Genomic DNA, 16,686 nt, shown 5'->3' on the forward strand with positions numbered 1-16,686 from the left:
AAACTTACAACCAAAGACTGGCTGGTGAAAGTAAAATGAAGTTCCTTTAAAAAAAGGGTGATCACGTGAAGGAAAGGTAAAATCCTGAGATGGAAAAGTAGGGAAAACAAAGCCAGAGTTCCACAGATAGGAAGAATGGCGTAGAACACAAAGCGAAGAAAGGACGTACATTGAAATTGTCAGATTGTATTTTATTTTTTCTGTACGGTTCTCACATGTATTATCAAAAAGTGGAAGAATAAATAAAAATCAAAGATTTTGATGTTCAGAGAAAGTTCTGTTTTTAATTAATTTGAGTTTTTTGATGAGGTAGCAGTGAAGGTCGGTAACAGTAATGTGGTTGATGTGTGAATGTCTTCCTAAATAAATATTTCTTACTGAAGTGTTACTTAAAATACTTATTAGCAAACCACATGCAACAAAAGGGGCAGCTGACTGCAGAGATACATAGTCAAGTGACAGGAAAGCAGTCCTCCAGAGATTGGTATTAACACTATTGCAGTACTTTGGTGTGCAGGCCACCATTACAAGTTTTTTGAAGCTAGGGGAGTATAGTGATAAAAATCATGAGGACAGAGGTAGGCTGGTGGGATAAAGAGACACGTGGCAAGTAAAATTTCATGCAAAGATGAACAAGGCACATGAAGGAGACAATTTCAAAAGGGTGCATGAACAAAAGGATACATGCGAAAAAAAAACAAAGAAGAATGCTGGACAGATTTCAAAAAGCAGTTAATTAGCTATGTGGAATCCTAAACTTTACAAACAAAAGTATTAGAGAGTGTGCAGAAATGAAATTACAATTAACAGTGCAAATAGTTGTAAGTGGGTATGTATTAGGATTATGCTATGTCAGCAGGTTGACCAGGGTTGGGAACAAAACATTTGGGAAGCACAAGGAAACAGGAAGAGAGCGGGGAGGTAGCATTGTTCGTAAAGGATGATATCAGTACAATAGCGAGAAAGGATACTGGCTTGGAAAACCTATATGTGGAATCAGTCCAGGCGGAACGGAGGAGCAACAAAGAGCAGAAAACATTAACAGGTACTGTCTTTCAGTCTCCAAACAGCATAGGACAGTATAAACAGGAAATTAGAGATGCATGTAACAAGAGTGCCAGGGTGATCATGGGTGACTTCAACCTACACATAGACAGGGCAAAAACACGTGCAGTAATGCAATACAAGATGAATTCCTAGAGTATGAATGAGTTGGTTTTTAGGCCAGAACATTGGAAGAAACAATAAGGAAACAGACTAACCTAGGTTTAGCTCTGTGCACTGAGAAGGGGTTAATTAATAATCTTGTTGCGAGAGATTCTCCAGGAAAAAAAAACTGACCACAATGTGACATTTTTCATTTGGATAGAAAGCAAACTGGTCTAATATGAAATAAGATAATAAAATGAGGCTGGATGAACACAGCAGGCCAAGCAGCATCTCAGGAGCACAAAAGCTGACGTTTCGGGCCTAGACCCTTCATCAGAGAGGGGGATGGGGAGAGGGAACTGGAATAAATAGGGAGAGGGGGGGAGGCGGACCGAAGATGGAGAGTAAAGAAGATAGGTGGAGAGAGTATAGGCGGGGAGGTAGGGAGGGGATAGGTCAGTCCAGGGAAGACGGACAGGTCAAGGAGGTGGGAGGAGGTTAGTAGGTAGCTGGGGGTGTGGCTTGGGGTGGGAGGAAGGGATGGGTGAGAGGAAGAACCGGTTAGGGAGGCAGAGACAGGTTGGATTGGTTTTGGGATGCAGTGGGTGGGGGGTGGGGGGGGGGGGGGGGGGGCGGTGAAGAGCTGGGCAGGTTGTGTGGTGCAGTGGGGGGAGGGGACGAACTAGGCTGGTTTAGGGATGCAGTAGGGGAAGGGGAGATTTTGAAACTGGTGAAGTCCACATTGATACCATTAGGCTGCAGGGTTCCCAGACGGAATATGAGTTGCTGTTCCTGCAACCTTCAGGTGGCATCATTGTGTCAGTGCAGGAGGCCCATGATGGACATGTCATCTAGAGAATGGGAGGGGGAGTGGAAATGGTTTGCGTCTGGGAGGTGCAGTTGTTTGTTGCGAACTGAGCGGAGGTGTTCTGCAAAGCGGTCCCCAAGCCTCCGCTTGGTTTCCCCAATGTAGAGGAAGCCGCACCGGGTACAGTGGAAGCAGTATACCACATTGGCAGATGTGCAGGTGAACCTCTGCTTAATGTGGAATGTCATCTTGGGGCCTGGGATAGGGGTGAGGGAGGAGGTGTGGGGACAAGTGTAGCATTTCCTGCGGTTGCAGGGGAAGGTGCCGGGTGTGGTGGGGTTGGAGGGCAGTGTGGAGCGAACAAGGGAGTCCCCTCCCACCACTGCACCACACAACCAGCCCAGCTCTTCCCCCCCCCACCCACCACATCCCAAAACCAGTCCAACCTGTCTCTGCCTCCCTAACCGGTTCTTCCTCTCACCCATCCCTTCCTCCCACCCCAAGCCGCACCCCCAGCTACCTACTAACCTCCTCCCACCTCCTTGACCTGTCCGTCTTCCCTGGACTGACCTATCCCCTCCCTACCTATACTCTCTCCACCTATCTTCTTTACTCTCCATCTTCGGTCCGCCTCCCCCTCTCTCCCTATTTATTCCAGTTCCCTCTCCCCATTCCCCTCTCTGATGAAGGGTCTAGGCCCGAAACATGAGCTTTTGTGCTCCTGAGATGCTGCTTGGCCTGCTGTGTTCATCCAGTCTCACATTTTATTATCTTGGAATTCTCCAGCATCTGCAGTTCCCATTATCTCTGGTCTATTCTGAAGTTAGGTCCAAAATCAAAACAAAGGTACGAACAGCAAGTTGGCTACGATAGATTGGATGGCTTCATTATGAAGCATGACAGTGGTAGGCGAATACTAACAGTTAATACTAAAAAGGAGAAAATACATGCATTACACACTTCTTACTGGTGCAGAAATACAGAAGGAAGATTGGAAGTAGTTTACAATCAGCAAATGAGGAAGTGATTGATTAAGAGGGGAGAAAAAAAAGACTAGGAGAGTAAACTTGCCAAGGAAAATAAGAGTAGACTGTAAGAGCTTCTATTAAGTCAGTAAAGATTAAGTGATTAGTGAGTGAATGTCAGTCCTTTACAGCATGAAATCGGATAGTCGATAAACGGAGAACAAGGAAATGGCAGAACAATTGAACGATTATATTAATTCTGCCTTCACAGAAGAAATAATTTCCCAGAAATCCTAGGGAAGCAAACATCTATTGTGAAGGAGGAAAAGAAAGAAATTAGTTTCAGTTTAAAAAAATGCTGGAGAAATTAATTGACCCAAAAGCTGATAAATCCTTGGGGTCTGATAATTCATATCCCAGGGCACTAAAAAGAAGGCGGTTATGGAGATTATGGATATATTTGGCTGCCACCTTTCAAATTCTGTAGACTCTGGAACAGTCATGACAGATTACAAGTTGGAAATGTGACTCCAAAAATAAGAGAAAGAAAACAGAGAATTACAGACCAGTTAGACTAACATCAGTTGTTGGTAAAAATGCTACAGTCTATTCTAAGAGATACAATAACAATACACTTAGCAAACAACAGCAAGATCAGACCAAGTTAACATGGCTTTCACAAGGGATAAATAACTTGATAAACCTGGAGTTTATAAGGATGTATCTAGGAGAACAGATGACGGAGAAACAGTGAATGAGGTGTATTTGGATTTTCAGAAAGCTTTTGAGAAAGTTCCACAAAAGAGGTTATTGCACAAAATTAAAGAACGTGGGATTGACGGTACGAATTCAAAATTAATTAGCAGATAGGAAACAGAGCAGGTACAAATGGGTTATTTCAGAGTAGAAGGCAGTGACAAGTGGGGTACTTCAACGCTTTGAGCCCAGCTCTTCACAATACAGTAACGTCCTCAGTATCCAGCATGTACAGGGAATAGGAGGGTGCAGGCTGCATAAAAAATGCTGATGACTTCTCTCAGCAATCATTGCTGACGCAAGATAAATGCCTGTTTGAGAAATAAGTGACCAGGGCTGCTTGTAAATGTTGCTATCCTGGATGTAATAGGTGATTATTTTTAATTAAAATCAACAATGTAAGTATTGACCAGTTTTAATAAGCACCCAATCAATTATTTCTTCCAATAGCTAATACCACTTAAGTCTCCTTTCTCCAGATCCCAATTATCCAGAATTTCCCTTCCGAATCTCGGATGCTGGTTTCATGTGAATTCTAGACATTTGGGATCCGGATAACAGAGAAGATATTACGTACATGTCAATGATCTGGATGCGGAAATTAAACACAATATTTACAACTTTGCTGATGACATAAAATAGAACGAATTGACAGTGGTGAGGAAGAACTAGAGAGAGAGAAAGAGAGATCAGATCAATTTAAATAATTTAGACAAGTTGAATGAGCACATAGACATGTAGCAGATGCATTACATGTTAAGTTGTCTACTTTGGTAAGACATCAAGTACAAACTATGCTGCAGACAAAGCAATGTATTTTAACCACAAAAGATTCACTTTGAATGAGAACTTTCCACCAATATTTTATAAAAACATTACCCATGCAACAATGTTTTGTGCTGCTATCATGCAGTTAATATTTTTCATATTTACTATGCACAATCACTAAACAGCTATAACAGAACTGCAGTCCAAAACATACTAAAATAAGTTTATAGATGACATGCATCGAGTAATTACAAAACAATTAATTCAGATTTACCTCAAACAAGAAATCAATTGGAGTTGCAGACAAATGAGACAGCAAATTCATTCTCTCTCTAAAAAATGCTTTATCATTTAGGTCTCCCGACCCCTGAAAATTAAAATGATAATTTTATAACAGGGCAATTTGTATTTCAATATAAATGAATTACAAAATATAAAACAGGCATTGTGTGTGCAACTTAAAAATTGAACAGACATTAAGCACTCAACAGAAGAAGTCTCGTATCTGGTGAAAATATCAAAGTTCCTTTAAATATTCAAATCACGAAGCATTAAGGAAAGGTTTAACTTTACAACTGGTTAACATACCCGACTGCTCAGTCATATTTATTCTGCATATTGACCTGTTTTACAGTCCTTGTTAAAGTGACAGTGTTCACCTACGACCTCAAAAAAAAACACAAGCTACGTACAAAGAGACCCAGTGACTTCGAGCATGGTTTTCACCCTTCTGGGTGCTAGTTTAATTCTGGGGATCTACAGAGGATTTCCAGATATCCACTAACAGTGATCAAGTTTGGTCAGTAGCCAAATTGACTGAATAAATGCAATGATTTAGTCCTTGGTTCGCTGATTGAGATTTAAAAAAAATTTGACTTCCTGTGTAGATTTGGAAGACCGCAAGATACACATGGGAATACGGCAGAAATTAAAACACTAATTAACAACAAAACCTACATTGTCACTTTCACAATTACATAATTCATTTTACTGGTTCAGAGTGGTACTTCAGTGATGCCTTTAAGTTAGCACACTATTAAGCTCAAAACGCACATCGATCAGCAGGGCACTTTTTTTAAAAAAATGGAACATTTGAGCTTAAATGCAGGAATTCAAGGGACTCTGAAGATTTGTTTTTGCAGAGGACACAATAGCACATCCAAGGAATTAACTTCTGGTTCAGTGTTTAACCGAGCATACGCATGTAGAAGTTACTGCCTGCTTCAGTTTGAAGTTGAACTCTTAACACATGGCTATAGGCCCAAATATTTCTACCTTTATCTTAACGGTATACCGTAACTCCAACCCACTGGTCTGTTACCATCTCCCAACAAAATTTTACACGTATGTAAATCTAACCATCCATCATCACAACACCAAGTTCCAATGCTTCAAAACACTCCAGTAATATTGTATATGTACACCACTCCTTTATTCTTCTCCTTACGTAGTTTCCTAATGATTCCAAAAGCCAAATTTCCAACTCCGCCCTTCTATATACACTCTAATGTGTAAAAGTTTCAGATATTCAATCAACCCTCTCTCCATCTGTACTCATTTGTAGATCTTAAAATCCAATTCCAGTCCTAATTATGCTTGGCATTTTGACAATTATCTACTTGAGGTTAGCATTTACAGTTTCCATGCAAAAATACACAATCATAAATTTCAGCCTGCAAACTAAATAGTAAATGCAGGAAAATTGAATTAGTTAAATCCAATTGCATCATTTATTTTTAAACTGTCTCCCTGCCTGAAATAGAAAAGCACTTAATAAAAAGCATTGCAAAGTATCTCAAAAAAAATACAAATGGTTCTTACTGGTTGACCAAGAGTCAAGTTGCCCTGATGAATATACTCTACTGCAGCTTCGAAAGAAGTTAGACAATACCCCAGCTCATCCTTGACTGCACTGCAAAATCTAAAATTCTTGATATAACTGAGATTGGCCATCCTGTAATAAGAAAATTGTTCACTATTAAAATAGTGAAAAAAAACTCTCATACATGATATCAAATATATGTTTCACCAGATGCAACTGTTGAGAATAGTTCTAAAACAATTGCACATTTTCAACTCTTATAAACGAGAATACTATCACAACAGCACAGCCAAACAGCTAGAAACACCCAATACCAACAGATGAGAAAAGAGAAGGATTTATATTTAACCTTCCATTTTCTAAAGTTTTCAAAACCACTGAATTATTTTCACAAGTGGTCAATTGCTACTTAGCAGGCACAAATCAGCACCCAAGATCTGAAACACAAAATAAAAAGAGACGCATGATCACTTTGGTTTAGGCAAGAACCCAATAGGTTGGTGGTGTTGTTTTCCTGAAGGACATATGAATGACCGAAAGGAGGCCCAGTCCAAATCCATCTGAAAGACACTGTTTCAGATAATATGAAACTCCTTTTCACAAGGTAAGTGTTAACTTTCGATTATGTCAATTCTTAAACCCGACTCAAGTTAAGTAGTGCTGAGCCAACAACAGCGATTGCTGGAGAAGCTCAGGTGTGGAGGCATCTGTACAGAAAAATCAGAGTTAATGTTTCGGGTCCAGCAATCCTTTGGTTGGGAGAAGTTGGTTTTCATGCAGAAGATAGATTGAGAGGGGCGAGGGAGAGAACAGATAAGGAGTAAGTGGTAGGTGGAGATAGAGACCAAAGACACAGAAGGACAGATGGGCGGACAAAGGAGTGGATAACCACCATCCTAAGAGAATGGATAACTGCTAATGTGGAAAATTAGTGGCTAACAATGGGGTGTAAAATAGTAGACCATGCGATAACAGGGCCTCACGTGTCAGGATTCGGGTAAGGACATGGGAGAACTCAGACCCTAAAACTGTTGAACTCAATATTTAGTGCAGAAGGTTGTTGAATTCCCATATTGAAAATTAGGTGCCAGTCTTCCAGCTGCAGTGCTCTGGCAAAGCTCAATGCAAGCAAGTCTGGGATAGAGATGATGGCGTGGACCAGGGTGTCCCAGAAAGAACAGTCCTTGCAGAAGGCCAACAAGGGAAGAGAGTGGAATGCGTCTAGTGGTGGCATCCTGCTGGAGGCGGCGGAAATGGCAGTTAATGATCCTCTGGATATAAATGCTGGTCGGGTGGTACATGAGGACAGGGAGACCCTATTGCTCTTGCGGCAGGGAAGAGACAGGTGAGATAGGTCAGGCTTCGCAGAGGGCCCTGTTAGCAAAGCTGGTGAGGAGTCCTCGGTTGAGCAAGAAGGTGGGCATTTGGAGGTTCCCTTTTTGAAGCTGGCACCATCAGAACTGATACAACACGGACAGAGGCACTGGGAGAAAAGAACAGAATCTTTACAGGAAGCAGGGTGTGAGAATGTATAGTCAAGGGAACTGCGGGAATTGGTTGGTTTGGAGCGTACATTGGCGGCCAGCCTATCGCCAGAAACGGAAATAGAGATGTTGGGAAAGCGGAGGCAGAAGTCAGAGATGGGCCAGGTGTAGGTGACAGCAGGGTGAATTGGAAGCAACACTGATAAACGTTTCCAATTCCAGACAAGAGAGGGAAGCAGCACCAATAGTATCATTGATATGTCAGAGAAAGGACAGTGGGTGGAGGCTGGAATTGAATTTGAACAAAGAATATGCCTTCTACCCTACAGAGACAGACATAAATGGGGCCCATGTGGGTACCTATGGTCATCCCTTGACCTGAAGAAAGGTGATAGGAGTTAAAACAGAAGTTGTTCTGAGACAGGGCATGCTCGGCCAAATGGAAGAGGGTGGTGGTGGATAGGGATAGTACAGGCCTTTGTTCCATGAAGAAACTGAGAGCTCATCCTGATGGGGGAATGGACTTGAAAAGGAATTGTATGTCCATAGTAAAGAGGTGGTGGTTGGAGCCTGCAAACAGGGAATAAATTGGTAATTAACTACTTTCTCTGGATATTTTGATTTGCTTGAACTGGAAATCATTGAGTCCAAATATGCAAGAAATGTCTTGGATCGGAGATGCAAAGCAAAAAAGTACCTTACTAAATTGAATATATTTTTCTAGAAAATAAGAAGTACGAGTACGTTAGCAAAAATTTATCAAATATGCAATGTTCTATTCCTCAAACTTGTTAATACTGACAGGACATTTTGGCTTAAATATACAAAACCTACCAGTTAGGAATTTCAGTTTTGACCAGTAGATAAAGCAGAACGGGCAGCAGATCATCAGCAGACATAGAATGCAAACTAACTAAAAACAAAAATCAAATAACAATTTTTTGGTAAACATGGCACAATTATCTCAATAAATATACACAGTCTTCAGCCAGTCTTAGGAAATCCTCCATATTTTTTAATTCCTACCATAGTAATGGCATATGTAGATGTTTATCACTTGTCTTGTCCTACATTGCTAAAGACTGAGGAAATTATGGTTTGATGGAATTAATGACAGTCCATCTCACTTTAATTTCTTTGACATTTGGACTATTGTTTCCTTGGTCAGCAAATTATTGTTGCAGCTTTGCAGCAACCACTTCCGAGGATTGAAATCAATAGTATTTGTGAATTTGCTGAAATTATTCCTACTGTACTGTGATGGCCATTTAAGCAAAATCTCGATATTTTAATAAGCTTTTACTAGTTATATTGACAAAAATAAACTCTATTATTGACATTTGAAAATGTCACCATAAATCAGCTTCAACTGAACATCCACACAACTTTGTAAATCAAGCCTTCTTTGGATATTATTGTCTTGAATAATAAGCCTTAAATTTATGGTAATAATTTTGAAGTGATAGATGCTGATATGCTTTCTCCAATATTAATAGTTCTTCCATTGGTGGTAAAAGCACAAATATACTAATACAGGACTTACTGGCATTCCTATATCATCAACTTTAAAATATCCCCAGCCAACTTGACTTGAACTACATGCATCTCATTTACAGATTTAATTATTCATTGTTTTTAACTCAATCAACAGTGATATATCAAGTAAGATGGATGTGTTGTCAAATGGGGTATCGGTTCTCATGTTGTATTGCTCGGATTACAGCAAAGTATAATACACATAAATTTATACATTATCTGTGATAAGTGTGCAGTTTATCACATCATATAAGGGTTGATTTTATCATGGGTGTACTTTTACATTATACAAAAAGCTTCACATAAAACACCAAATTAGATATGATGTCCTTGTGCATCTTAAAGTGACCCATCTATAGGCCTTGTAAACATAAATGTTTATTTGTCAATATTTTAGTATCGAATAGAAGTGGAATTGAATGAAATTGTAAATATATTTTTTAAGTGACACAAGTACAGAAAAACACAAGTGTCAATGTGCTGTTCCTGCAATCTTTGGGTGGCATCGTTGTGGCACTGCAGGAGGCCCAGGATGGACACGTCATCTGAGGAATGGGAGAGGGAGTTGAAATGGTTCGCAACTAGGAGGTGCAGTTGTTTAGTGTGAACCAAGTGTGCGTATTCTGCAAAGCAGTCCCCAAGCCTCCTCTGTAGCGGAGGTCACAACGGGGACAGCAGATACAGTATACCACATGAGCAGATGCACAGGTGAACCTCTGTTCGATGTTGAAAGTATTCTTGGGGTCTGGGATGGGGGTGAGGTAGAAGGTATGAGAGCAGGTGTAGCACTTCCTGCAGCTGCAGGGGAAAGTGCCAGGTGTGGTGGGGCTGGAGGGGAGTGTGGAGCGGACAAGGGAGTCCCGGAGAGAGTGGTTCCAGCACAAAGCAGACAAGGGTGGGGAGGGAAAAACATCTTTGGTGGTGGGGTCGGCTTGCAGATGGTGGAAGTGTTGGAGGATGATGCGTTGGATCCGGAGGTGGTGTGGGGGGCGGTGGTACGTGATCGAGGGGGATTCTGTTTTTGTTGTTATTGTGGGGAGGGGGTGTGAGGGATGAGTTGTGGGAAATGCGGGAGACATGGTTGAGGGTGTTCTCAACCACCGAGCGGGTGGGGGAGAAATTGTGGTCCTTGAAAAATGAGGACATCTGAGATGTACAGGAGTGGAATGCCTCATCCTGGGAGCAGATGCGGCAGAGGCGAAGGAATTGGGAATAGGGGATGGCATTTTTCCAGAAAGGTTGGTGGTAGCTGTGGGAGTTGGTGGGCTTGAAATGGATATCGGTTTCCAAGTGGTTGCCAGAGATGGAAATAGAGAGATCCAGGAAGGAGAGAGAGGTATCAGAAATGGTCCAGGTGAACCGAAGGTTGGGGTGAAAGGTGTTAGTGAAGTGGATGAACTGCTCGAGCTCCTCTTCGGAGCATGAGGTGGTGCTCATATATTCGTCAATGTAACAGAGGAAGAGGTGGGGTTTAGGGCCAGTGTAGCTATGGAAGAGGGATTGTTCCAAGTATCCTTCAAAGAGACAGGCATAGCTTGGGCCCATGCAGGTACCCATGGCCACCCCCTATGTCTGTAGTGCTATTTTGTTGACTATATACAGATCTTAGTTCGCCCTTTGTCTTTGGAATATGTCACAAAATGCTTCATTTGTTAAAACTGGAGAAACAGCTACCATGCAAAATAGATGCAGCCCCCCGACTCTAAAGAATACTTGGTGGGCACTCATGGTTGTCATCTCCTATTAGCTACAAATCAATAGCTGTGCCACTTGTCATTTATTATAGCATATTCTTAAATCAGTTTTCCAACAAATCAAGGCATAAAATGTGTCATTGGAGGATCAAGACATCTAATCTAGTTTATGACATTCATCATCAATATTATTGTTGCAGGAAATTCAGGAGTCCTTGTGCCTCAAACTTCAAATCCATTGAAAAGGGTCAGAAACTGTCTGACATGTTCGTGTCCTTCAGTTTCTCTATCCTAAGTGGCTTGTGGGACTACACCATTGTTGCTTTCTCAAGCTTCAGACAGATCTTGTCTAACATAACGTCATGGTCCAATCCTCCATCAACAATTTTAGAATTCCAAACACTTGGAAAACATACTCTATCAACTAATATATGTAAATAGTTAGTCTTGTTCAGTGTGTTACTATCTATCTATAGACTTCTGTCCTTTGTGGGTGTTTTTATGATTAAAGACACTCTCAATGCTGGGCCCTTTGCAATTGCAGAAAGTTGCAAGATGCTCAATTGTTCCACAGAACATGTTTGCTCTTCCTTCCACCCTCTGGGGTTTTGTCCCCATCCCATGTCCTCATTCGCCACTACTGAACCCCATTTCAAATGTGCATGTATTTGCATATGACATCACATGTAATTTCTACATAACGTGCTGTTTGAAGTTGTGCACATGTGTGTTCCTGAATTAGCAACCATGCATCTTTACTACGGTTGCAGGTATCAGGAAAAACTACCTATTTGTTTCAATCAGACCACCTGTTATTCTTCTCAATGCCAATGAATATAGGCCCACCCACCTGTCCAAACTTTCCTCTAAGGTAGTCCCACACCACCATGACAGGAATCAGTTGAGTGAAGCATGTTTGAATGGCTTTAAATACAATTATATTCTTTATTAAGTAAAGAGACCAAAAGTTTAAATGGTACTTGAACTGTGGTCTAATTAATACCCTACGTAACCACAACTAAAGATCTACATATACGCCTGTCCTTCTGCAGCAAATTTATCATTCCATTTATCTTCCTCATTCCACCAGTGTACTAACCTTGTGATTTACATCCCAGGATATCCAGAATCCTCATAGCCTCAAAGTTCTGCAATTTCTCAGTTTCAGTAATTCATACTTTTCTATTATTCTTGCCAGGGTGGACAAATTCACTTTCTCACATTCTACTCCATCTACCAGTTTTTTGCTCAATCATTAAATCAATGTATAGTCCTCATGTCCTCTTCATTGCTTATTTCCTGATCTTTGTCTTATTAGCAAATTTTGCAATTATGCTTTGGGTCCTTCATTCAAGTCACTGATATCGATTGTATATACCTGAGGCCCCATCATTACCACTAATACGAATGTACCAGTTATGGCTCATCAACCTAGTAATGATCTGTTTATTCCCATTCTCTGCTACCTGTCGGTTAAGCAGTCTGGTTTATAAACCAATCTGCCCCTCTGGAGCACTTGGGACTTGAACCCAACCCTCTTGACTCATGCGTAGGAACGATAACTATGCTGCAAGAATCTTAGTTAAGGAATCACTTATTATGCTAATATGTATCACTGCACCAATGAGCGCTATTTTGTAAAGTAAACTTTAACATGGCACTTTATAGATTATCTTTTGGAAATGAGTACACCTCAGATACAGGCTCCCTTTTATCCACAGTGCTTGTTACATCCTCAAAATGAAAAGAACTAATAAGTTAGTCAGTCACAAGTTTCTTTTCACAAAGCCATGTTGATTTGCCTAATCTCATGGAGATTTTCTAAGTTCCCTGTTGTAATATCCTTAATATCAGATTACAGCAATTTTGGCTATGGCACATGTTAAACTAACGCATCTTTCTGTCTTGCTCCCATCTTGAACACAAGTTACATTTGCTATTTTCCAATCAGATGGGCTATTTTCAGAATATGGGAATTTTGGAAAATTACAACGAATGCATCTACTCTTTCACATCCATTTCTTTGAACAGTTTCGGATGAAGTCCATTAGAGCCAAGAGAGTTGTCAGCTTTTATTTTAATAGCTTTCTCAGTACCCTTTTTCAGGTGATTATAATTTCCTCTTTCCTCTTTTCCATTTACCTCCAATATGCAGTCATTTCTACAAGGTTGCTATATCGTCAGTGAAGAGATGTAAGATATCTGCAAAATTCATTTGACACTTCTTGAAGATCCATTGTTAAACCCCAGACACTCACTCAAAAGACCAACACTCACTTTGCTTCCTCTTTCCCCTTCTAGATACCTGTCAAAAATTCTCACTATCTTCTGTTGAAGTTCTAAAGAGCTTTCTGTCATACTGTCATTTCTGCTTCTTTATTATTCTCTTAGCCATACTTATCTTGTGTCTAAACTTTTGATCTGCCACTACCTTTGTTGCGGAATTGTACACACTTTCTTTCAATTTGATCACAGCTTTAAATTCTTTAGTTGCCCTCAGAGGATGCTTGCTTCCCACTGGAATGCATCTTTGCTGAGTGTTATGAAGCAAAATAAAATGTATGCCACTGCACCATAACCTAATTTTCCAATTCATTTCATACTCAATTACCCTTATACATGTTTAAAACACCACTCTTAGACTTTCTTCTCTCCCTCAAACCAAAAATAAAGATTATGTTATGATCAGTGCTTCATTGCTAGGTCATGTCACCGGCGCAGTGTAGAGCCAGGGCCCGATGTGGACTGGAAGCTAAATGCCAGAACTCTATCCTGTAATGCTGGATATTTCATTTCTGTATTGTCTAAAATCTTGTGACAAAGCAGCTGTGCCTAGGTTCTTTTGTATCTCAGTCAGGACTGTAACTGGTGATGTATTAACTTTTCACTATACTCGATGAGTATATGTGGCATTAAAGGCTATTCTGTTCTACTCTTATTTATTCTCCACAGTGAAATGGTTTTCTGTATCAGTGGTCCAGTCAGTTTGCTCATCTATCCTACACCCCCACTTTTGTTCATATAGCGTCGAAGAATCTCAAACTTGCTGGATAATGCCAAGGGCCAGGTTTCTCACTTCAATCTTCTAGATCTCCTTAACTGCTTCACTTGCAGTCACACATTCCAACTTTTGACCAAATTAGCCAACTACAGGACAGCGTCCTAGAACAAATGTCCAGGTAATTCTATCCCCTTACTGATACATTAGTGCCTGTGGTTCAGTCTCCAGCTCAATTAATCAGATCAAAGTTCTGTGAGCTGCATGTGTATTAAATAATGGATCACACTGGTATCCAGCAGCTCCCTTATTCTGCAGTCACAACACACCCTGCTGTATTTACTGTGCTAATTCATTAATTACTCCTTAACTTATAGTAAATAAACAACAATATGCTTTATTCCTGCAAGTAAACATTATATTCAGCAATAAAGTGAGTTATGAAAGATAAACAAGTAAAACATTCACCAAATTAAGAATCACTGGCTTGTTTCCCTGTGACTTAGATTGTTCTCAGGTGTACAGACTGAGATGCTGCCCCTGCCCTGAACTATTCTTACAAACTGGCCAATCGTTCTGGTACTGCATGGAAAGACAGCATCACCGATGAGGAGGGCTGCAGTGAACTGATCAGCAGCACCTGCAGCACATTATGATGGAGAAATGGCTAATCTCCTTCATCACCCAGGCGTACATCCTTCCAGAGGGGAATACAGTGGATACCACTAAGCAGAAGGGAACTGAACCAGCCAAAAATGATGTTACTAAGCAAGTTTAAAAGGTGGATGTCCAGGAGAATGGGCAACAGTGGCTCAGTGGTTAGCACTGCTGCCTTACAGCACCAGGGATCCGGGTTCTATTCCCTCCTCGGGCAACTGTGTGTGGAGTTTGCACATTCTCCCAGTGTCTGCATGGGTTTCCTCCCAGTCCAAAAGGAATGCAGGGTAGGTGGATTGGCCATGAAAAATGCAGGTTTATGGATAGTGTGACTGGTGGTGGGTGGGGGTGGTGGGGGTGGTGGGGCTGCACCTGGATGGGATGGTCTTGAGGGTCAGAATGGACTTGAAGGGCCAAGTGGCCCGTTACCACACTCTCGGGATTCTATGACAGCACCTGGCTGAGGTGAGAGACTGTAATTGACCAGGGCTGATGGAGCAGTCACGCTGTTTATTGTCCCTCATAGGGCCAGAGAAACAACATCTAATTGTGCCTCATACATTATTAAGTACTGTTACACAGATTGCAATGTCATAATAGATTATCCAAATGTGCACAGAAAGATATATAAAGCAAAGCTTTAACATCACTTCCCCACCCCCCCACCTCCAAGTACTGACCTCGGTGGCTTGGTGATTGCATGATCGCATGGATCACATTTCGTAAGCAGATCAACTTAAGCTGTGGGCTAGTACACTGGTTCAGCTGACTCAACTCCCTTTTGGCACGAGGTATATTAATACTGAAATATGAAAGTCATCAGCTTAAAATGTTTCTTAACAAAATTGCAACTATATTATTGTAATAATTGTGTCAAAACATAGAATAATATTACCAACAACATAACAGTATGCTTAAAATATTAGATTTGAGTTTTGGTTCACACTAATCGCCTCACTATATTCACTTAACAGGTGAAACAACATTACATAACAGGCTCTTGCAAATCTTTGGGCAGTGCAGTGGCTCAATGGTTAGCACATTTCCCTCAGTGCCAGGTACCAGCATTTGATTCCAGCCTCAGGCAACTGAATGTGTGGAGTTTGCACACTATCCCCACGGCTGCACAGGTTTCCTCCAGGTGCTCTGGTTTCCTCCCACAGTCCAAAGATGGGTAGGTTAGGTGGAGTGGTTACGGGAAGTTGCCCATCGTGTCCAGATTCGGGTAGGTTAGGTGGAAAGGGAAATGTAGGGTTTTCAGAATAGGGTAGAGCGTAGGTCTGGTTGGGATGCTGCTCAGGGAGGGGGGTGGGTTGGTGTGTACTTGATGGGCCAATTGGCCTGCTTTCACTGTAGAGAAGTTATGATTCTATGAAATTAAAAACTAAGCAAAGACTGTTTTGTTACTTCAAGCGATTAAAAACTACCAGCATTTTTATGTGAAGTCAATTACACTGAAAAGCCGTTTGGCATCTTATACTATAGTTGAAGGACGTACAATTTTCCTGCAGGTGATGTTACCTTCTCAAAATGAAATTACATTGTTACTGAAAACTAATGCCTTATTTTCACATATTGCTAAAATCTTGGGACAGTGGAATTTTACATTAAAAAAATTAATATTTTCTAACACCAGTTCAAGCAATTGAATTAACCTGCAAAATATTACTCCTTGACAAATAGAAATCACAGACAGTGCATTTCCATTCGACTCCAAAAGTCGCAACTTGTTTTTCGGCTGTACGACTTGCCAATTGTTTCACCATTAACATTTGGTTATATTTAACAACTGTAACACATTTTACGTCTTCTCTGAAACTGTCTTCATCTTTAAAATGTCTCTCATGAATACCTTTTAAATTGCTTTTCAGAATCAAAAATGGAACAAACTGAGGGTTTTGGAAAGAGTTGGGTAAATCCAACAAAGATACATTTACACAACTTAACTTAGAATAGCAATACAGAACATAAGAGACCCATGGTTCACCGAGTAATGTAAGAAAAGATGCCAAGCAAAGCATTTTGCACAACTACAAATCAGGGGACAAC

At 40.8% G+C, this 16,686-nt stretch overlaps 1 protein-coding gene across 5 annotated transcripts in view; it reads right to left on the reverse strand.

Annotated features, from left to right (window-relative positions):
• The window catches only part of ankrd27 (ankyrin repeat domain 27 (VPS9 domain)), a 76,170-nt gene that overhangs the window by 36,276 nt on the left and 23,208 nt on the right, over window positions 1-16,686 (reverse strand). For all 5 annotated transcript variants that reach the window (XM_048547118.2, XM_048547119.2, XM_048547117.2 and 2 more), the window contains 4 exons: window positions 15,318-15,439; window positions 8,587-8,665; window positions 6,268-6,400; window positions 4,721-4,813 (listed from right to left, as the gene is read on the reverse strand). In XM_048547118.2, the coding sequence (XP_048403075.1) occupies window positions 4,721-4,813; window positions 6,268-6,400; window positions 8,587-8,665; window positions 15,318-15,439 (427 nt within the window). The remainder of the gene's footprint in view (window positions 1-4,720; window positions 4,814-6,267; window positions 6,401-8,586; window positions 8,666-15,317; window positions 15,440-16,686) is intronic.

The sequence above is a fragment of the Stegostoma tigrinum genome, chromosome 16 (genome assembly GCF_030684315.1).
Source record: "Stegostoma tigrinum isolate sSteTig4 chromosome 16, sSteTig4.hap1, whole genome shotgun sequence".
Classification (NCBI taxonomy): domain Eukaryota; kingdom Metazoa; phylum Chordata; class Chondrichthyes; order Orectolobiformes; family Stegostomatidae; genus Stegostoma; species Stegostoma tigrinum.